This window comes from Paramormyrops kingsleyae, chromosome 10 (genome assembly GCF_048594095.1).
Source record: "Paramormyrops kingsleyae isolate MSU_618 chromosome 10, PKINGS_0.4, whole genome shotgun sequence".
NCBI lineage: Eukaryota > Metazoa > Chordata > Actinopteri > Osteoglossiformes > Mormyridae > Paramormyrops > Paramormyrops kingsleyae.
Genome location: NC_132806.1, coordinates 5,141,633 through 5,164,922, shown reverse-complemented (window position 1 = coordinate 5,164,922; position 23,290 = coordinate 5,141,633). Strand labels below are relative to the sequence as shown.

General features: G+C 42.0%; 1 protein-coding gene across 1 annotated transcript; it reads left to right on the top strand.

Moving 5' to 3' along the window:
- Positions 1-1,746: 1,746 nt before the first annotated feature.
- LOC140593189 (uncharacterized) lies at positions 1,747-21,768 on the top strand. Its single transcript, XM_072717095.1, has 7 exons — positions 1,747-1,755; positions 2,544-2,613; positions 2,835-3,005; positions 7,466-7,723; positions 9,904-10,254; positions 10,410-10,519; positions 21,652-21,768. The coding sequence occupies exons 1-7, from the start codon at positions 1,747-1,749 to the stop codon at positions 21,766-21,768; spliced, it is 1,086 nt and encodes a 361-aa protein (XP_072573196.1).
- Positions 21,769-23,290: the final 1,522 nt, after the last annotated feature.

The following is a 23,290-nucleotide window of genomic DNA, read 5'->3' as shown; positions in this document are numbered from 1 at the left end:
CAGGTATTGTTCTCTTTGTGGTTTTTGCTCTTTGCAAAAGTGAGCCCAGCACAGTGCAGTTAGTGGGTCAGTCTTCCTGTGCTGCGTCTAACCAGTGGAAACATATGCAGCACTGCAGAGAAGCACTCAGCAGACAAACAAATGAAAATAACTTACAGTACACCTATATGTCACTTTTGAATTGCATGTTTGAAAACAGACTGTAGAGCCCCCCCCTATTCAAATCTGGCCCTTGATTCCAAATCTAGGCCTTGTTTTCAAGTCTCCCAGGTAGTTAGCTTAATAATTTCTGGCTCTAATTGGCCAGAGGCTTCACAACTGGCTCTCAGGTGAAGGAAAGCTGGAAAAGCAGCAGTGCTCGGCCCTTGAGGACTGTGATTTGAATAGCCCTGCTGTAGAGTAAGTGGTTTTGTTAAATAAATAGTAATGGGAATTATATTCCTACTTTTTGTGTTTATTGTGGGGCAGCACAGTGGCTGAGTAGGTAGTCACTAGTAGGTAGTCACTCTTATGTCAGTGACTGTGTGTACATACGCGCCCTGTGACACACTGGCACCCCCACCGGTGTGGAGCCCAGCCTTGCGCCCTGTGCAGCCTTGGATAGGTTCAGCCACCTGGCAGTTTGTATATACTCACAGGCTCATGAACTGTAAAGTGGTAACTAGGGCTGGGTGATATTGCCTAAAACTAAAATCTCCATTTTTTTTTTTTACTTGGACCCAATTTCCGATTCCAATTTAGATTTTATTCTAAATTTATTGATATATATAAAAAACAGACATTATACAAATAAGTTTTGTTTTCATTCTAACAATGTAAGCATGATTTAGGAACTGTCACGTTGCACAGTGCGCAAAGGGCAGACAAAAGAGCAGAACGTCAGGAATCAGGAAAAATACGAGGTTTAATAAAGGGGAAGTCAAACAGATACAGACTGACACTACAATGACAGACCTCGGGAAACAAACTCTGATGTGGAATTAAATACACCGAACTAACGAAGACACCTCGAAACAGCTGATAAACACTGGGAATCCACATGAGGTTTACGAGGGGGGCATGGCACAGGAGGATCGGCACGATCGGGTGTGACAGGAACAGCAAACATTTATTTTTGATTTTACAGTATTTTTCCCTAGTCTTAGTAGTTTACACAGGTTCACAAGTGCAAAAAAAATTCTTGATAAGGATCCATATTACAAAATGCACCGTCAAACTCATGTATGGCTGCATGTTTCGGCTGGACCATAGGTCTGAGGTAGCTCAATAAAACAGCACATTCTCCAGCAGCTTTGTGGTTTTTTCACGTGTACTGCTATATAAACGGGGTAGGGCTACTTCTGTAAAATACTTTCGGCTTGGGAGCTCATATTTGGGATCGATTGTTTTAAAGCATCTGGACAACCTCGTATTTTTAACAGTGTAAATGGGCACCGTATCTTTAAGGATATGAAATGTAACCGCATCTGTAATTTATTTCCATCGGGGTCCCTTCTTATCTTATGGTACGCAACGCGAAAAGACGCCACTATTGTTATTTGCTTTTTAGAGGGTTTTTGGAAGCTGTCACTTGCTTGCGCTTTTCGCATAGTTAGGCATTCAGGCCATTCTGGTCCATGCTTCTGACGGAGATGCTGAAATAAATTTGTTGTGCTGTTACCTTTAGTAGCCACCGACTTGAAACAAATTTTACAGTGTACAGTAGTTTGTTCATTGTCGGACGTAGCGAAATCAAGCCACTTCCAAATGACGGAGGTGACACATACAGTACTGCTGGTTTTCAAGATGAGCTCCTCACTTGACGCATGTATGCGTGCTGACATTTTTTTACTGTCTGCTGGTTCCCGAAGGGGCGGGAAGCCTTGACAGCGATCTGGTTTGCTATAATTTAATGTACTTCACGATTTTTTAAAAAAAAGCATAAAATATTTTGTGAGCATCATTTACTCAGTGATATTAACCTGAAGCTACAATAAATTGACTTGAATCCCGATTTTCATTCTGCACATTGTCTTAAACAAAAAATTCAAATTAATTGATAAAATCGATTCATCGCCCAGCTCTAGTGGTAACATACTAAAAATAATTGTGTGTTACTGACAGGGACGGATTACGGACCGGGCCAGCGGGGCCGCTGCCCAGGGGCCCTTGGGGTGCAGGGGGCCTGTGGGGCCCCTAGCCCAAAACAATTTGCAACGCTTATCAACAATGTATTTTCGTTTGTCTATTTTATAGGGCCTACATTCTTTGATCCTCTGCCTACAAGGGCCCCTGACCCTATAGGGCCTCTGATGGAAACATGGAGGGAGGGCGTTTGGATGCCAAGGGTCCTTGAATTGTGGTGGTTGTGGTGGTGGTGGTGGTGGTGGGGGGGGGGGGGGTTGGGCCCTCATGAACATTTTGCCCAGGGGCCCACACAACCCATAATCCGTCCCTGGTTACTGAGGATGCAGCATTATGTAACTCATACACCTTAACGAAGGATTTGGTACCATTACACCCGTCTCCGGACGTCCTGGCTCTGCCCTGCTCGCTGCCCACAGGTTCCCCCAGTTGTGCTCCACTCACTGCCAGAGGTCCCTGCTGTGCTGTTCTCCCCAACAGGTGCCCCGGGTCAGCTTCACTTGCCTCACAGAGGCACAAACTAAGCCGACAGCCTCAAGCCTGACTCTCCTCTAGTATCTAGCCCCAAGCCTGACTCTCCTCTAACCTCTAGCCCCGAGTACAACTCTCCTCTAGTATCTAGCCCCAAGCCCGACTTTCCCCTAGCATCCAGTCCCAAGCCCGACTTTCCCCTAGCCTCCAGCCCTGGGCCCAGCCCAAATCTCTGCTAGTCTCCAGCCTCAAGCTCGACTTCCCAGCTGCTGCTTGCTCCGAGAGGGTGGTCCAGGAGGAAGTCCAGATGGATGACCTGGAGTGGGATCACTTAGGTCTGGCCCTGAGTCCCACTCCAGCAATCCCAGTCCCCATCCAGAACATGGACCACCCTTGTCCCAAGTTCCAAGGTGGCCTGCAGTATCAACAGGGGCCTAAGAGAGGGACGACTGGTGTCTCTATCTCCCGGAGAGGGAGATGGTGGCACACGATCCATGTCTGCCATACCAGTTCTGGCTCCTGCCCTACAAGCCCCCTTGGGGCCTCCTTCCCTATCGACCCCTCGGAACCCCCCTGTCCCTGTTCCTGCCCCCTTCCCTGCTCTCTCCCTACAGATCCCTCATCACCCTCCGGTCGTTACCTGGCTGTCCCAGAGGTTTGCCCATAAAAATGAATGGATGATCCCCACAAAGGTTTGAGTACAGATTTGTGGAAAAAGAAAAAAATAAATAGAAAAAAACACGCGGTTACATTTCTAATAAATAGCAATGACAAATTTAAATAACAATGGACACTAAATCAGACTGCAAGTCAGAGACTTCAGACTTGACTCGGACTCTAATTTTATGACTCGTGAACATCTCTGCCACCTTCACACACAACAGGCATACAGGGAAGTCAGATGCCAGACAGTAAGGCACAGATGGTGGGTAGTTCACACAATGGCTAAAGACACGCGAGGATTGGACAGGGTTCACATATGACATATGCAAACACACATGCGATAATAGGGAAAACAAAACAAGTATTTACAATAGCACACACAGGGGCTATTTACAATACCTGTGGAGCATGCTGTGATATGTTAATTAGCTTCACTTTGCAGAGCTGTCCCGATGATTTTGGCTTCTTAAATGTTTTTTATTTCGTCAACACCCAACATTTAAAACAAAAAATGCAATTTACCCTTTCTGACGTCAAATAATCAACCCTTAAACATAATAACCTCTCTTCAACACATTTGGTCCAAATATGTAGCCACGTAATGCAAACAACAAATGGTAAATTTTTCCCTCTTCTTACCAGAGTTCAGTTCAATTAAATTATGAAAATTAAAATAAAGATATCTTGACCAAGCCACTAGCAAAGCAAAAATTTGAGTATTTTAGGAGAAAGCTTGGACTTTGTGTTGTTTAATGCTACCTTAAGTCTAGCGTTAATACTGAATACTCTATGTTCAAAAACAAAAACAAATACTCTGCAAGCAATGCAAAAGGGTAAGAAATAAGGTGCTTGCTTGTTTGAGTAAAAAAAAAAAAATTTTATTTGTAAAGTTGAACATAGTTGTCTTTAATTTTTGTCTTAGAACCATTGTAAAATTAAGTGGGAGTGTTGAAATGAAATTTGACAATGTATGTTTGAAGTGTTGAAATACTGCCATCTAGTGTCCACAGTTTTTTTTCTTTGGTGTACTTCCGGTTAGTTGGTTTATACAATAAAAAAGAAAAACTTCAACAGAAATTGTAAAGGGGTGAAGAGTTTGTGGATGGTGGTCAAAGTCCTGGATTATAGACTGAACCTTGTTGCTGAGGCAGTTAAGGTACAGTTGGTCAATGGAGGGCAGTTCAGTCCAAATGATGTTCTTAATAGACTTCACAATGTATTAACTTCCTGTTATGTGGGTCCATCATACCATAGTACGACTGTAAGAACACTCTCATTGATACTATGGTAAGACGCTGTCAGGAAGCACTGCTTTTCTCATACCCTATTGGTCTTCTTGAAGCACAGTGGACAGGGACAGAGAGATATTAGTGATGTAGGTAAAGACAGGGGCTAGCTGTAGTTGCATAATGCAATATCAATCCATCCATCTCTTATCCAACCGCATGCTTAAAAATTGTGAATGATAGTATTAATTGTTAAAATGACAATTATCTAGAATTTCAGCCTAGTTACTCAGTTAAATCACTATTTAAACCAAAAATTGTTTCTGTATGTTTCATAGAATCAATAAATGTTTTGTTTTACATACATATAAATCTTCATAAAGTGTATTGCACATGGAATTCGACAGACACTGCCACCACAGCAGATGGTTTTCTTGTTAGGACAATAGCTCAGGAAGTGGTTGATGGATCTCTTGCAACGTTTACAAAGGGTTGTACAAACTAAAACTGATTAAATTTTGAAACAGATCCCCGCCACACCCTGCCCACCTGAACCTACTGTTTCCTCCCTAGTGTAGCATAACGAACAATGCATGTTCCATGTTTGCCTTACCTCTCCTTCCTGCAGCAGCAGCATGTGGCTCAGTGGGCTAAGCCATGTGCCTATAATCACAAGGTTGCTGGTTCAAGCCCAGCCTTAGCACATCTGCAGGTCCTTGAGCAAGACCCTCAACCCCCAGCTCCCTGGGAACCGCTACAGGTGGCTGCCCTCCATAGGCAGCTTGCTCTACAAAGAACAAGTTGAGGGAGGCATAAAAAGAATTTCCCCCCAGGGATTAATAAAAGTGGCAATTATTATTATTGTGCTACTCACTTCAGGTGCCTCTCATTTGCTCCCTTGTTAGCCTTGTATAAATGTACTTCTCAGTCCTGTCATTAATGTTGCTGCTCCTGTTTGCCTGTGTGTTCTTCACTTCTTATGATTCCCCTGTTATCCAGTTATTTTCTAGTCTAGTTATTTTGTAATAAAACCCATTTTGTTTGCCTTCATCATAGTGTAACAGTCGCCCTTTGCAATAACATAAAATCCAGACACTTGTGTTCAATATCTCTTTGGGAGCCAGTAATTCCAATTCCAATTAATAGCAAAATGGCAAAAACACACCTGAATGAGTCAGTCAAACAAAAGATGACACTTAATAAAAAGAAAATGTGTGTGCAGATATGTTAAGCATTACTTGTCAATGGACTTTTGATATGAAACCAATAACTTTGCAAGTGTCCCAAGACTTTTTGTGAGCATTGTACCTGTAGGGATTGTTCCAGGGAGAATTCTCCAATGTCACGCCTCCCTCCCAGGAAACCCCACATCACATTAGCCACGCCCACCTGGGAATCCCAGCCAGTCCAGAAAGTCCCATTCAGTCCTCATCATTAGTTTGCCAGTGTTTTGTATTTTTAGTCCCACTTTTTTCCAGCTGTTGCCCATTAGTTAGTTACTTCTCCCTCTATTTTAGTCCCTGGGGCACTTTTACCAGCGCAACCTTCTTCGTTTGAGAGTTGGTGAGGTTCCGTTTCTATGTGCTTTACTCTGTTTTCTGTGTTCTGGTGAATCTTGAGTTTCACCAGTGGAGGGGAATGTTTGAAGGGTTAAATCTACCAATGACCAACCAGTTATCTATTATAGCTCATAGGTGCATCTCATGAACCTTAATTTGTCAAGCATGTATTGACAGGGCACAACACTGAGTTTCTGACAATAGAGTGACCCCTACTTCCCATTCCTTAACCCGATTGAGGGGCTCTACTCAGCATGGAGGTGGAAGGCTTACGATCGCCAGCCACATACTCAGATGACCCTGCTGGCTGACATGGATGCAGCATGTGAGGACATTACAGCAGATGCCTGCAGAGGCAGATAAGACATTACAAAAGATTCTTTCTGTGCTGCTTTGCAAGAGGAGATATCCATTGTGATGTGGATGAAATTCTGTGTGCGGATGGATGGGAACGTCAGTACGTTTAAAAAGACTGCACTGTAATTCTCTATACAGCACCTAATGTATAGTTCTGTTTCAGTGCTGTTTCCTCTATTTGCATTTCTAATTTTTCATTTTTTCCCTTTATGCTATGCAGTGCTGTAAACCAGTCTTGTTTTTTCTTTTCTGTATCGCAATGACATGGTCTGTCAACAACTTACAGTACATACAGTAATATGTAACTTTGTACTGTTGAAATTGATATATGCACTAGGACTGGTTTGAGAAACACTGGTCTCAGATTGATAACAAGAGCCTGAGACTGTGCTGAGCTTGTCTGAGGGAGATGATTAGCAAATGCTCTCACAGTGTCTCAGGACTCTGTACAAAGAACTTCATTACTCTGTAATTTTTATCTAATTGTTCTATTTATCTTATTTGGAATGTAATTGTTATCGTTTTAACTGGCTGTCAAGGAGTAAATTAATTAATATCATGTAAGTGCAGGTTAGAATTCCTTTCACTATTACTTAAATTCCTGTGTGAACAGCCAATCAGATCAGCCTGATGTGTATCTTGTACCTCTCTGTTTCCTGCCCTTTCATCCCGACCACGACCATGACCTCTCACTTAGCAGCAGAGCAGTTTGTTCTAAACAAGTGGAACCACAAAGATGTTCAGACTCTTTGGTCTTCTCATTTTTATTAGTAGGGTCCTAAAATATTAAATAATATTTTTTGTGGGATTTTAATATTTTTATATATCCTGTATGATGTGATTAGTGTAATAAGTATTTGGCCATTAAATCTTCATCATACGTAATAGTTATTCTGATTACTATTATGGTATTTGTCTTATTTATTTCTTTGTTTGTTTGATTATTTATTCATTTGTGTTTTTCTGTTTTTCCAGACACTGCACTGGCTGTGGATGTTGTTCAGCCCAGTCTCCTGATGAGGGTTCAGCATGGAGACAGTGTGACCCTGACATGCTTCCGTCCAGAAGATGTTCCTTTAGCTGTTTGGTTTAAGCAAGCTGTTGGTCAGAAGCCCCAGCTCATGGCGAAATCACTTCTCTACTCACCTGCTGAATTTTACAAGGAATATAAAAACATAAAACGTTACTCCTTACAGAATGCAAAGGGGAGTTTTAACCTCACTATTTCCAACGCGGAGCCATCAGATTCTGCAGTGTATTACTGTGTTGCTGTATTCTTTAATGAAATCGCATTTGGAAATGGGACCTTTGTCATAATCACAGGTAAATGAGACTCCAACTATTTTCATATTTGCTTTTTTATAGTGTTGATAAGATTGTCCCCTGACAAACATTTCTGAGAGTTGAGCTGTGTTGAGCTTAATAAAATTAAGAAAGATAGTTGCTGTAGATTGCGTTCTTTGGTCCATGAATGTTTTTCTAAACAACAGTAAACAAAAACATTTTTTAAAGTTTTGCAATTAGAATTACAATGTTTTTATCGTTATTACGCACAGAAATAGCTGAAATATGTGAAAATAAATATAAAAATACAAATTAATAGGAGGCAAGTGTCATCTTATGTGAAGTGGATTTTAGTTATGAGTGTAATGTTAAATATAATAATTATTAAACATAAATATATGATATACATACCTAAACAAAATCTACAGAAGACTGCGGCATAAAGTGACATGTGCCTTTATTTATGAAAACACTGCACAGTAACTGTACTGATGAAACAGTGGGATTCTGGGCTTATGTCAGTGTCTGGCTCAGTGTGGTAACGGCCCTGGGAGAGAAGCTGTTCCCGCCATAAATAGTCCTGTAGCGCCTTCCTGATGGCAGCAGCGCAAAGAGATGGTGGCGGGGCTGTGATGGACCCCTCCTGATGCTACCCTAATACATTTATACATGAACATGCACTGCATTATATTATTACATCTTGCTTGCTGTCAGCAATCTTCAGCCAAAAGCCTAACCTTCTCTTTATACAGATGTTACTCATTGCAGTCTCTTTAAAAGAAATTTAAAAAAATGTTTGAGTTGCTAATATAGGACTGTGCAAAAATCTTAATCAACAAAAGAAAATAATTTTTTATGTTATTTATCCGAGCAATCAGTGTATGTTTGCTCCGAAAAAAAATATGATTTAACAAAAGAATCAGGGATGTGCACCATTCAGAACTGATTTGAGAATGGCCCTTAAATTTCAGTTACTTTGTTAATCTGAATTAAATTTGAATTGTGGTTAAAAACAGAATGTGGCATTGCAGTTCATATTTGAATTTAAGTAAGTAGAATGAAAAATGATTTGGATTCAAATAAGTTCATATATGTACTGTAGATGTAGCTTTTAACTATACAGTCTATTATGAATCACACATAAACACATTATCATTGTTATGTATCGTTGTTATAAAAATGTCATTGCAACATTTGAAGTGTCACCTACAATAATAATGAAACTGTCATTTTGTGTACCATGGTGGATCTGCTCATAGGAAAAGCTGAGTGTCTCTCTTCAAACGTTAGTGTTGGCTGCAGTGACTGCAGTTTCTAACCTAAGAAACGTCCCAAACTCTTTTCCTGAGTCAAAAGTCAAACTAGTCCCTATTCCTGTCATGAAAGCTTCACAGAATGTCACTGTTACCTGAGCCAACCATGTTTATCAGAGGATGCCAACCCTTTGGCTGCAGCTTCCTCTGCACATGCTGAGAGTCTTCAGTGTAGCAGGAAAAGATTTCAGGACAGAATATTATAAATGAAATCATGAAACCTTTGAAGATTTTATGCTGACTAGATGTAATAATATTGATTGTAATAATGTGTATTGGAATAATTGCATTTGCCATGATCTTTTGCTTTTTGTTGTAGTATTATGGTTGAATATAAAAACTTACTTTTCTATGTGTAAGAAAATAAATAGGAGCAACTACAAGAAACAAAATAATTCCTTTTGCTATGTGCACTTTCTCTTTAATGTTAAAAATAGACAAACTGTCACGCCCTGCATGCCTGGTTCCCTGTTGTGTGGCTTTAATGAGCCTCACCTGTTCCTCATTTATCCCTGATTATTGTTTGATTGTTATTAATGTACAGTATATTAAACCTGATAATGTATGTTAGGATATTCAAGGTATACTTTCATGCTGCTTATTAATGTTTTATGAATCCATTATACAGGTATTATGTAGGTGCAGTTACTGTAATTACTGTAATATTGTTAATTACTGTTAATATATACTAATAAACAGTAATACATTATAAAGAGACAAGAATTTCAACTGTTCTCCAAAAAGTTACTGATTTGTTGGACAGCTACAAGAACATCACATTTCCCAAATCTTTCTAAAATCAGCAATAAAAATCTTTGAGGGAAACTGCATTTGATGAACTTTGATGAACGGTATTTTCCATTGTTTCTCTCAAAGGGTTGTCATCATAAACATTTTCCTTTTCAGGTAAAGACTCCAACAGCAGGACTGTGGTACAGCAGCCTGTGTCTGACACAGTGCAGCCAGGAGACTCTGTGAGCCTGCAGTGTACAGTATATACTGGGAGCTGTGCAGGAGAACACAGTGTTTACTGGTTCAGACATGGATCAGGAGAATCCCTTCCAGGAGTCATTTACAGCCACGGAAACAGGAGTGATGAGTGTGAGAAGAGCCCTGAGGCTGGATCTCCTACACGGAGCTGTGTCTACAGCCTCCCCAAGAGGAACCTCAGCCTCTCTGATGCTGGGACTTACTACTGCGCTGTGGCCATGTGTGGGGAAATGCTGTTTGGGAACGGCACACAGCTGCATATAGACGGTAAGCATTAAAATGAGTCAATGAAATCATTTAAAAATCCAAATGCAAAAAGATCCAGCAGTCAGAAATGAGAGTGTAAATCCATTATTATCGTTGCAGTGTGACATCATCTCAGTTTCATCATGCCAGTTACATTAGACTTTTTTTTTCTCCAGGATTCCATTGTTCTTCAGAGATGATGGTGCTTATCTGTCTCTCCATTATAAGAGCTGGACTTCTCCTCTGTGCTCTGCTGATATTCACCCTCTGCTATGCCGCAGTCAAGGTATCGTAGCCAGTGAGTACTTTACAAATTCCTTTGGAGGAATTTTCATTCAGCTTATGCTGTTATCGTAGAAGCTGATACCTTGCAAAAGACAATTTTCACATTTTCACTTTTTAATCAATATGTTCGATCTGAAAAAAATATTTGCATGATTTCTACAATCTGATATCTGCCATTAATCTAATTCTGTCATGTAGCAATAGAATAGAGCCTGTGATGTTTTATCTGTTAATTTGTCACTTCTTACTTAGCAACAAAGAATGATACAATGATACTTTCTACATATTAGCTGTTCAGGAATGCCTTTTCCATTGGTTTTTAAGCCTGACAGTTCACTCGAAACATGTGAAATGAAACAAGTGGGTCAAACCATACTCAGAGAAAATTACTTTTATAATTCTGTTTTTCCATTACTTAATGTAATATAAACTATGCAACTTTTCATTTAAATTGATACATTTATCAATGTTAGGGAATGAATTGTAAATAATAATCTATTATATTTTGTGTATGTTAATGAAATTCAGCTTAATTTCGGAAGTTTGGGTAAACTGGTAGGAATCATTCATTGATTTGGATAATTGTGTGCAAAATTATATAGTTCAAAGAGAAAAAAGTTTTACAATCTGTAAGCTTATGGTTATATTTTTGGAAGCAGCTACTCATTTTGTGTGTTTAGAGTTATTGTATTAAAACAATATGAACTTTTGCTGTTTTAAGGTACAATTATTCTATTTTATTTTAGCTATTCACAGGATCTGCATTTGTCATATTATGCATAAACTAGTGTAGAAGAGGATATATTCATGTATAGCCTACTCTACCATCACTAAACTAGAAGCTACAATTATCTCTTTAGATGCAGAAAAGGCGTTTCTTTTAGCAACACTAAATAAATTTGGGTTTGGATCATCTTTCATTAACTGGATTAAAATTCTATACAGCTCTCCTAATGCATCAGTCAGGACAAACGACCAAACTTCACCAAGCTTTCTTCTCCAGAGGGGTGCTAGACAAGGCTGCCCACTCTCCCCCTCTCTCTTCGCTATTTTTATCGAACATCTAGCAGCCGCTATAAGACAAAACAGAGATATTAAAGGTATTCAAATTAAAAATGAGCTTCATAAGATCAGTCTTTATGCAGATGATGTATTAATTTTCCTTAACTCTCAATCCTCCCTATCTCACACAATTTCAGTCATAGAAAGATTTTCATCAATTTCTGAGTATTCCATCAACTGGTCAAAATCCACAGTTGACAAAATTTTGACCAAAATTTTCAAAATGCACCCACTACTACATTACAATCAGGAAATATCAAATATATATTAATATTTCCCCCAGGCTGTCAGACCTGCAAAAATTAAACTATACTCCACTTCTTAAAACAATAGAAGATGACCTTATACGGTGGAAAACCCAGCCCATATCACTCATGGGGAGGGTGGCCACAATTAAAATGATGGTTCTACCCAAAATTAACTATTTGTTCTCAATGACAGTCCTAAGCTGGGGGTTGTGGGTCGGTCCTGGGTTGGCGGGGTGGGGGGGCTGGGGTCGTCTACCCGGTGGGCGCGCGGGGGGGGCCGGGCGGCCAGGGCCTTGCAGGTGCAGGGTGGAGTTCGGGGTTCTGGCCGGCCCGCTGCTGGGGTGGGGGCCTCGTCCGTGCCAGGGGGGCCTGTGTCCTCCTGGGCACCCCTTCCCATGTGGGACTGGCTAGGGTGTCGCTCTGGGAGCCCCTGGGCATGTTGGCCTCTGGGAGGTTGGGCACCGGGGCAGGACACAGAGGGTGCAGGTCCCAGGTCAGTCTGTCTGGTGAATGTGGGTGTCTGTGTGAGAGTGGCTCATCGGCGAGGCCTGCACAGATGAGACTCCGGATACCCCCCTCGGGTTTGGGCGGGGGTGATGCGGCGGGGGACGGTGGTGCCCCCGTGGGTGTTGGTGCTGCGCATCCGGGCATGTCGTGCCTGATGCCCGCTGCCCTGCTGCGTTTCCCCACTGCCCCCCCCCCCAGCCCACACCCACCTACACCAGACTACATATAGGTACTAGGGGGTGATCAGCTAGTCACCCCCCAACTCTTTTAATCCCACTTTAGACACCACACCCACAACATCACACTGCATCACACAGAGGGAAGGGGGAGGGTGACTAGCCACTCACCCCCCCTTTATTATTTTAATTGCACTTTAGACATACATTCATGTCACACCACTCTTTCACATAGGGCATTGGAGGGCGGGGGGAGCTGTGCAGGTCCTGGGTCGGCTGCTTCGGCAGCCCACAGCTGGATGGCGCGGCTCCCTTCCCCTCTATTTTAACTCCACTTTAGACATTGAGGGCTTGTGGGGGCCTCATGTGGGGGACACATTAGTGTGTCATTTAGGACTCAGCATTAAGATTCTGTGTGTTATGTGTCAGGTTATTTCTATCGGTTTAGTTTCAGGAAGGTACTTCTCTCCAAGATGACCTTTGCACACACACGTGTGTGTGTGTGTGTGTATCCCTGAACACTAAGAACAGTTCCTAAACAAACTGAACTTTTAACATCTTTTTAAATTCCTCCCCCAGTTCTCACCTCACCCCGTGTCTCCTTGGCTGTGGCTTGTCGCCGCGCTCATTGTCAGTCACAGCACCTTTCACACCTACAGGATTTGGAGTCGCTGACAGGTCCAGATATTTAGCCCGCTAGATATATGACGTGCGTCTGCGATACATCGGTGACTTCATCGGTTCCGTTGAGTTTCAAAAACATCTTTGTATCAAAGGAGAAGGAGGGAATGGAAATGCTAATGAAGGAAGCTGACAGTGTGGTGGACTTAACACAAGCACCAGTGGAGTACAGTCATCCTGAAGAACAAGCAGGTCCCAAAAAGCGAAAAACAGACTTGGGCAACCTCCTTTTAAGCATTAAAGTGAGAGAAGAGGGTCAGGTGTGGCAGGGAGGAATGGGAGCGACGCTGGGGGAGACCAAATGAAAAACACCTGATGAAAAACTTTCCCATGAAGTGCAGAGGCACAAGGGCGTGGCAGAGATTGCTGCCAGCGAAAACCCACTTTCCTGGTGGCAAATGCAGAATCACATTTCCCCATTATCACAAAGGCCAAACACCACCTATGTATCTGTGCTCTCAGTTGTAAAACTTTGTTTTAAATGTAATTTGGTTCCATTCTTATTACCATTGGCTGGCATGACAATGCTTCATTTTCAATAGATTTAATCTGTTTTTGATTAATTTCCTTTCTAACATTAAGTTATATTTAATATTGTTTACATTTGAGAATGCAAAAGAATTTTATTTGATTAAGGGTTGTTTCCTTTGAGTATTTTGCCTCTATTTTAACTGTTTCATATGTGTAGGTTATGCGTCATTTCCTGTATACCGGTGGGAGAGTGATAAGTTGGTATGAGCGGCTCTGGAGTTTTGAACTGTGCAAGAGTTTAAAAGAGACAATCTAAGCAAGGATTTTCAGAGCAGACCTTCCCTCTTAGCTCACAAGCAGGGAAAAGTTTTAAATTTTGTCAATTCATTTACATTAAAAATAATTTCAGTAGCACAGGGAATCTGGGTGCTAACTGCCTAACTCACATCTGTAATCAGAGGTATTTCTTCTATTTTTTTTTTTACTGTTTTGCGTCCCTTAATCAAACGTCACATTAGGCCATCGCCTGTGTCGCCTATAGGCAGGGCCAGCCCTGCCCTCCACTCTGTGTGTCTGGAGTTAGAATCAGAAAGGTATTAAATAAACAAGGAATTTGTCTTGATGGGTGAGTCTCCGGTGTGACATGCAACATGCAAGACAATTCAAGGCCATGTACAAGTATGTATAAATGAATGTTTACACTGTTACCACTAGACTGTCTACCTGCAGTTTCCTAAGTAGACATGCTGTCTCCTGTTTGTCAGGAGGTCTGTTATCCACCAGCAGATGGAGTCTGGCACAGCAAGCTGGGAGAGTTTAACCTGCAGCAAATCAGGAACAATGGCATTGAAGGCAGGGCTAAGGGCCACAAACAGACCTCCGGTGCTGGTGTGTGGCCTGTTGGGAAGCCGGAATATACCATGTCATATCACTCCATACCCAAACTGCACGGGGTTCAGCAGCCTGTGATCGTGCTCAGACAGACTAGGACCAGATGTTCAGACACATTCATGACCACAGCAGTCAGGTCAACTAGCCTGTAGTCATTAAGTCCTGGGGAATGGATGCCCTGGCAGATTCAGGGGGCTCTGCACTTTATAGGGGGCCCTGAATACAAAAAATATATAATAACTCATGGGGACTCATAACCCACCGCCCCCCCCCCAACTTGACAGAGGCATTGTGTCAGGGGGCCCAGAAATTCAAGCTACTCCCCTCCCGTGACCTTCGTGTTTTGGGGACTGGGATGATGATGGACGATTTAAAGCATGAGGGAACAGAGCAGATGTCCAGCAATCTATTAAAGATGCCAGTGAAGGCTGGTGCATGTTGTTCACTGCACTGCTACATGGTGGATGGACAGACCTGATCTGGGCCAGCAGCTTTTGTCACCTTCTGTCCTCTGAAAACCCTGCTGACTTCCTCCTCTCTGTAAGCAGGTGCAGGCTGGTGGAAATGGGAGTGTGCAAAGTGTAATAGCAAAAATATAAAGCAGTGCTGATGTAACAGGGGGCCCTGAATGCCCCCCCCCCACAAAAATAAATGACTAGCTGTGTTACTAAGAATGCCACCCTCCCAACACTGGAAAAGCAGGTCTGGTAGACATATTGAATTGAGTTTGAATGTAAAATGAAATACTGATTTCTTTAAAACAAAGGAGGCAGCAGATATCACTGCATATTATAAATCAACATATTATAAATAAACCTCTACATAAACATTAAGGCATGTCAGTAGCATACGGATTTCTTACATTTGTGGAACATTTTCTTTGTCCTGCTGTTTAAGTGTGTTGTTGATACTGCAGTCAGTAATTTTCCACTAGCAGTCTCACCTCTGCATTTTACAGGAAGACTGACCAACTGAAAACAGGGTATTTGTGTCACACGTCTCAGTGAGCGAAAACCACATAGCCATCAGGTCCTCAGCTCAGTCTCTCTGCCTAACTAGAATAACCACAAAGGTTTTTTTTCTAAAGCGAGGTTTCGCTGCACTCCATCTCTTTGCTTTTTCACAAGATAGTACTTACTACACAACCTTGAGGTGTTCTTACGGTCACTGTTGGAAAACAAATGATTTTCAGTAGGTGTGTCCAGACTTCTGCTGGTACTGTATATTAAAAGGCCTGTCACATTAAAGGTCACTCAGTGGTTCTCTGCAGCCTCAGCCCTCGAAAGATGGGGTTGGATTCCCAGCCCCTGGTCTGTGCATGTGGAGTTTGCCAGTTAGCATGGGGTTCCCCACATGAGAGTCAGGCCTAGTTTACACAACAAATCTCCTCCTGCCAAATTTACTGGACAGGAGGTGGACACTGCAAATGGATGAGTGAATACTCCAATCCCTAATTCTTTACAGGTTACCCAAAGTGGTTTGGTAAATGGTTTTGAGGGGGGAGTTCCTGATACACCAGTAGCTATAACAGTTTTACCTAACGGATATTTCTTGGGGTCTGTGCAGAGTAGGGAATGAGCGGCTCCAGTAGCTACTAGGAAAGAGATTCATTATAAATTTCTAAATCAGGTGGGGTAGCTCCTGGGGAGGAGTGATCATCTGAAACTGTCCCTCCAGTCAGTAGCAGGCCTCCTGTGGCATCCTGGGATGAGGGGTAATCACAATGACGTCAGCTGCTCTGTTGACTTGGTCCCAGGAGTCATCAGCATTGGTCTGCCGGGACCCTTTGTATGCTGAGTCGCCATTTTTATTGACGAGACCCACCACAGTCTTGTCATCAGCCTGATATTGATGATGTGATTTGAACTGCATATTGCTGCACAGTCATGAGTCATCAGAGTTAACAGCAGTGGACTGAGCATACAGCCCTGTGGGGCTCCAGTGCTCAGCGTGGTGGTGCTGGAAGTGCTGCTCCTGATACGGACTGACTGAGGTCTCTCAGTAAGGAAGTCCAGGATCCGATTTCATAGAGAGACAATCACTCCCAATTCCTATTCTGGTCAGTGGTTACCATGAAAGTGGATGTATTCAGCATAACAATTGGTTAATAATCAGCATTAAATAATAATTAATTAAACTTTAATTAATTTCAAATATATTGGTGGAGATATTAAAATTTACCTGAGCTAATAATTCCAACACAAGTTACTAAGCTTTGGGCATCTCAATACAAATTTGGATGCCGATGGTCTGTGTAGAATATTGACTGTGCACACAGTAATATTGAACCTTCACAGGTACTGTAGTCTTTACTTTACACATGCGCAGAGGTTAAGCGCTCTCTCTCAACATGTTACCAGGCACTGTTATGTCACTCTCCTCTGGTCGTTGTCATTAAAAGAACTGAGTTCAGCTCCACACCGAGTCTCATTATTATCACAGCACTCAACATGGTGTCAGAAGTCTTGGACCATAATGATGGCAACTGACCATAACGCTACATGGAATACCAGATATTGTGAGTACATTGTGTTCGGAACCACGGTGCTTTTTTTTTTTTTTCTTCTTCTTTCGCAAGATGACCCGGTCCACTAGTTTTTGATAGCAACGTAGCGGAGAACTGACGTGTATTTGAGCAGGAATACGACATTTTTATTGCAACGGTTCACTCGGACAAGCCGGACTCAAGCCTACGTTCTCCTGAACCTGGCCAGACCCGAAGCCATCGAGCATGAACGCTCGTTTGTGTATGCACTAGAGATAGGGGCGTCCCCTGGAGAAGACGGAGAAGATGGACGCGTCTTGGTTCCCGCGAAATCCAAGGAGGACCCCAAATGCCTTAAAAGAAAGTTTCGTGAAATGTGCAATCCCCAAACAAATGTCACTATGGAGAGACACAAATTCAACACACGTAAGCAAAGGGCTGGTGAGACTATTGAGTTGTATGTGAGTGATTTGAGAATAAAAGCGAAGAGTTGCAATTTTGGTGAGCTTGGTGAGGAGCTTATCAGGGATAGGCTGGTCTGTGGCATTACTAATGACCACCTCAGGAAAGTGCTGTTGCGTGATAGTGATCTGACCCTCGCTAAGGCCATATCAATATGCCAGATCCATGAGATGACTGAGGAACACAATAAAACCTTAATGTCATCACTCAGCCGCGTCACAAATGAGGACGCTGTTCAGACTACGTACGCGAAAAGGCGGGACGATGACAATGCAAAGTTTGATAGCAGACAAAACAATAACACCACACAATTCATTACTAGTTGTGGTAATTGCGGTAGTAGTCACGTGGCAAAGAGGAACAAATGCCCCACTTTTGGTCAACAGTGTAACGCGTGTAAAAAGATGAACCACTTCAGGAAGTGTTGCAGATCTAAGCCTCAATTTGACAGACAAAGGCCGAGGAGATCTGTCCACCAGGTGGTTACTGAAAGCACAGAGTCTAATGATGATGAGACTTACTATGTCAATGGCATTTCAGTGGATTTACCTGTTGATTCTACCAATGGACAAAGTCATGACAAGGACAAAGCCTTTGCTACAGTACAAATCAATGACACTGCTGTTGAAATGAAAGTTGACACGGGTGCCAAATGCAATGTTCTCTCAGCAGGGATTTTTGAACAAGTGAGGAGATGTGAACAATTAAAGCCCTGCAGTAAGCCCACCAACCTTGCAGCATATGGTGGAAACAAAATTAAAACTGCTGGATTTGTTGACCTATGCTGCCACCTAGGGGCCAAACAATATAATGTACCCTTCTACATTATCAATGAGAATGTACTGCCACTGCTTGGACTAAGTGCCTCCCTGGAGATGGGGCTTGTGTCACTCAGCAAAGAAGTTCACCAGGTCAGTAGCAACACAATTCTAGATTTCTCCCAGCAAATCAGAAATGAATATAATGACCTGTTTTCAGATGAATTAGGAAAGCTACCAGTTACATACTCAATGACACTCGACCCAGAGGTGAGACCAGTAGTTCGCCCTGCTCACCGCATTCCTGTAGCCATGAAAGACAGGGTTAAGGCGGAATTGGACAGGATGCAAGAGTTAGGTGTTATCACACCAGTCTCGGAACCTACAGACTGGGTATCCTCCATGGTTGCCACCAACAAAAAAGATAAACAGGAGATCAGAATATGCATCAATCCAAAAGACCTTAACACTGCTCTAAAAAGGCCACATCACCCAATGCGCACAGTAGACGATGTCTCCTCACAAATGGCTAATGCTACTGCATTTTCAGTTTTAGATACTTGGATCTCCTGCGCACAGACTTATGTCAAGACAGACTCGTACCACACTTCCTCTCTCTAAGATACTACTTGCACCTGCTACATGCCATCCTGAAGAAGTAATGGCTCAACTTCTCGACAAAAGACATGCACAGAAGCTATACTATGACAGGACAAGCCGACCTCTCCAGCCACTGATGGAAGGACAAGTCGTCAGGCTGCAAACATCAAAAGGTTATGACCGCACAGGAACTGTTAAAGAGATATGCAATGAGCCCAGATCATACCTGATCCAGTCAGATGGACAAACCTACAGCAGAAACAGGAGACACATATTACCTGTGGCTGAGCCTGCCCCAACTCAGTCTGATCCACATGACGCTGAGTATCAGGACAGTAACCCCAATTCAGAAGGGTGTATCACTCCTACCAGACAGATACAACAGGAAATGGATTCTGGACAGCCTAGGGTCCAAGTTCCAACTACTGATTCATCCTTGGCCATAAATGACAATCTCTACAGATCACACTCGGGCCGTGTCAGTAAACCCAATCCTAAATACAGAGATTAGGTCTCTTTGCTGAGTTAATATGTTGTTGTTCATAGCTTGGTTGCATTTTGATAATATGTTATGATTAATTTGTTAATTCCTAGTATGATAATTATCATTATTTTGCTTTATGCATTAAAATAATCTGGTTATTTGTTACACTGCTCTTGAGAGCATGGGATGCAGTTGTCATACTTTTAATTTGCTTTGGCTGCCCTATGTTTTATGGTAATGGGCATGAGCTAAAGAAAGGGGATGTAGAATATTGACTGTGCACACAGTAATATTGAACCTTCACAGGTACCGTAGTCTTTACTTTACACATGCGCAGAGGTTAAGCGCTCTCTCTCAACATGTTACCAGGCACTGTTATGTCGCTCTCCTCTGGTCGTTGTCATTAAAAGAACTGAGTTCAGCTCCGCACCGAGTCTCATGATTATCACAGCACTCAACAATCTGTTTTGCAACCACGAGGGGCTTCTGGTTGCACCTCTGTCGCCATTTTCATAATGGACGGTCTTCACCTTTGCGTGAAGGGGGAGGTGTTACAGAAAATTGAAAAACAAAGTTTATAATAATAATAATAATACATTTTATTTTAAAGGCGCCGTTCAGAGCACACAAGGACACTGCACAGAATTACATGACGAATAAGAACAATCAGAATAAAAAACAAATTACAAAACTAAAACAGTATAAAAAGCTAAAAGAATTCACAGAGAGTAGGCACTTTTAAACAGATGCGTTTTGAGTTTAGATTTAAAAAGAGAAAAGGAGTTTCTTCTTCTTCTTTTGGTAGGGAATTCCAGAGTCGGGGAGCAGAGCAACAGAATGCCCTGCTCCCCAGAGAAACAAGGTGGGCAGAAGGGACAATGAGGTGAATAGAGGAGGAAGACCTGAGGGAACGAGAGGGAGTAGCAATGTGAAATAGATCAGAGAAGTATGGAGGAGCGAGGTTGTGGATGGCGTTAAATGTATAGAATTTGAAATTAATGCGTCTTAAAACTTGAAATTGCATCATGTCCTATTGTAGTAGTACTAGCCAAATGACACTGTATGATATCATCTTCCCTGAAATGGACCGGTCTCGAGACATCCAACTCTAAAAATCCCTGCAAATCCTTTGAGCTTAAGCAAAAGCCATTTGTGGGGGACAACATCAAAGACCTTCTGGAAATCTAAGAAGATCACATTGTGGGCCTTTTTGTGGTCAATTTCTCTTGTAGCTTCCTCAAAGAACTCAAGTAAATTAGTTAAACAGGATCTATCTCTCCTAAATCCATGTTGGCTATCCCTCAGGATGTTATTCGAATGCAGGTAATCAACCATTTTCACTTGGATTGTAGCTTCCATTACTTTTACAGTTATGCATATTAAACTGATTGGCCTATAGTTTGCTTTATTACTTCTATCCCCTTTTTTAAATATGGGCATTATATTAGCATGCTTCCAGTGAGAAGGTACTGTACCACTCCCACAGATAAGGATTTCTGGAATAGTAAAGTTAAAGGTTGGCTAATAATATCCCTCATCTCTTTTCAAACTATACGTAAGATGCCATCAGGGTCCTGTGATTTATTCATTTTGAGCTTAGCTAGGCTTTGTACCACATCAGCCTCAGTTATACATATATTGCTCATAGACGACGCTGTATTCGTACTAAATGGTGGTAAGTTACTCGTGTTCTCTACTGTGAACACCCGTGTAAAATAATCATTAAACTCATTTACTATATCAATTTTATTTTCAATTACTATCCTGCAAATTAGCGATTTCAGCTTTTAGAGCTCTTTTGGAGTTAAAATATTGGAAGAAACTTTTATTGTCATCCTTAGCCTCCAATGCAATCTTCCTTTCTACATTCCTCTTGGCGAGTCTAATGTTATATTTAACTCAACCTGTAGACTTAGATACTCCTGTTTAGTTTTGAAATCATTAGTTATTTTCCATTTGTGGAACAGAGCCCTTTTCCTCCTGACTTTATTCTTAATTTCCTTAGTAAACCACCTTGGCTGCAGTTTCCTAGATTTAGTTTTGCTGGAAACAGGTATGAAGTCCTCTTGCACTTGCAACAATGTGCTTTTAAAAAATTCCCATGCCACTTCAACAGTAACCATCCAGTTTACAGTTTCTAGCTTCAGTCTCATACCATTAAAGTTAGCCTTCCTAACATTGTATACTTTTGTTTTGGACTTGGTTGAAGACTCAGGCAGCAGGTGGAGGCAGCAGAACTTCTTGCCCCTACGTTAGTATGTCCTAATCCACAAGGGGGAGTTAACATTCTGATTTCCCAACCTTGTAGATGAAGGAGTTGGAGGACATTGCCAGTGACCTGCCAGATACCAGGCAGAACAGGCCTCACTATACAGCAGCCCTTCAGAGACTGGGCCTTCCATGGTCACCTCTGCATCCAAATTAGACCAGTTGCTCAACAAAACCCTAAAACGGGGTTATTTTGACATGAAAGGGGACTTTGATGCAACAACCCCTTACTTAGCTGTGACAAGTACCCAATATAAAACACAGCTGCAAAGAATCTGCCAGAGAATATCAGAGAAGTTCCCCTGATGCATGGACTGGACCAAGTTGCATCAGGTTAAACAGGAGCCTGGGAAATCCTGTAAGTGCTACAGCGAACGACTGGTGGCAGCATACTCCAGCTACAGTGGGATGGACCCCCCAGCGGACCAAGAGTGGGATTCCCCCTGGGAGCAACAACTCATGCAGCTGCTGGTGGACGGGATGCAAACAGACATCAAGAAGAACTTCCACATCACAAACATTTACCAAACCAATTCAGTTAATCTGTACATTTGCAGTGTCCACCTCCTGTCTGGTAAATTTGGCAGGATGAAATTTGTATAAACTAGATCTGACTCTCATGTGTGCTGCTGAAGGAGTAAAGGTAGAATAGGTGGAGAATCCTGTTATACAGTCCTAGTAGATTGAGAATCACCTGATTACTACTATAGTTGGACTCAAAGGCTGAGCTGCATGGTGGCCTGGGGGACCATCATGAAAACATAAACCCACTGATATCCTCAAAACCCACAACCAAAAGGGGAGTCAGGAACGGTGGCCAACCACTTAGCTCGTTAAGCCACATGGAGGCCTGAGGAGCAGGCAAACACACTACAGGCTAAGGGGCTACAAGACAGAGGAGAGAACAGGATGGCCAGTGACATGTGCTGATCAAATGGGGACAAAGAAGAGAGAACAGGACACGGCAGGTACGGATTCTGACACAGGTACCGTACTACTTTGTCTAAATATGCCCACGTGCTTAGAATGTTTTACTACAAGTCTTAGACAATGGTATGTCTGAATTACACAGCAATTCAACTCCTCCTGAGGCCCTATAACTGTCCTGAGAAGTTGTTTGTATGCACTTGCTGATGCCCTGATCGAGCAGTAAAGCGGAGATCGCATGCAGAGCTGATTTTCTGTAGGTTCTTAGTCTGAGTAAAAACAAAATCTTCTTGTCATATAGGAACCAAGTCTCTGGCTGAAAATTTCTACAACAGAGCCATTTATTTATTTCTAGAAAAATATATAGATCCAATGAAGGAACCTGATGTCATAGTAACACAGGTCACTGTCCGTGGTGCTGAATTCTCTACTTGATGGGCTGGTGCTGAATGAATAGGACAGCTGGCCAACGTGTCTGTGTGCTTCCACTGACTGGCACCCTGACATATAATGACTTTTAACAATGAGGGGAAAAAAGTCCAGACAGGAAATTAGTTGACAGTAATTAGTAATCACATATAGTTCTCATTTATAATGATGTAAAATTCAAAAACTTTTTTTCTATTATTAAGCACAAAATATAATCGTGATTTAATGTATTCCTTCCACTCTTAAAAAAGCAAAATATGTCTGACTGACAAATATGTCTAGTAATCTGCACATTTTAATAATTTCATTAATATTACCTAATT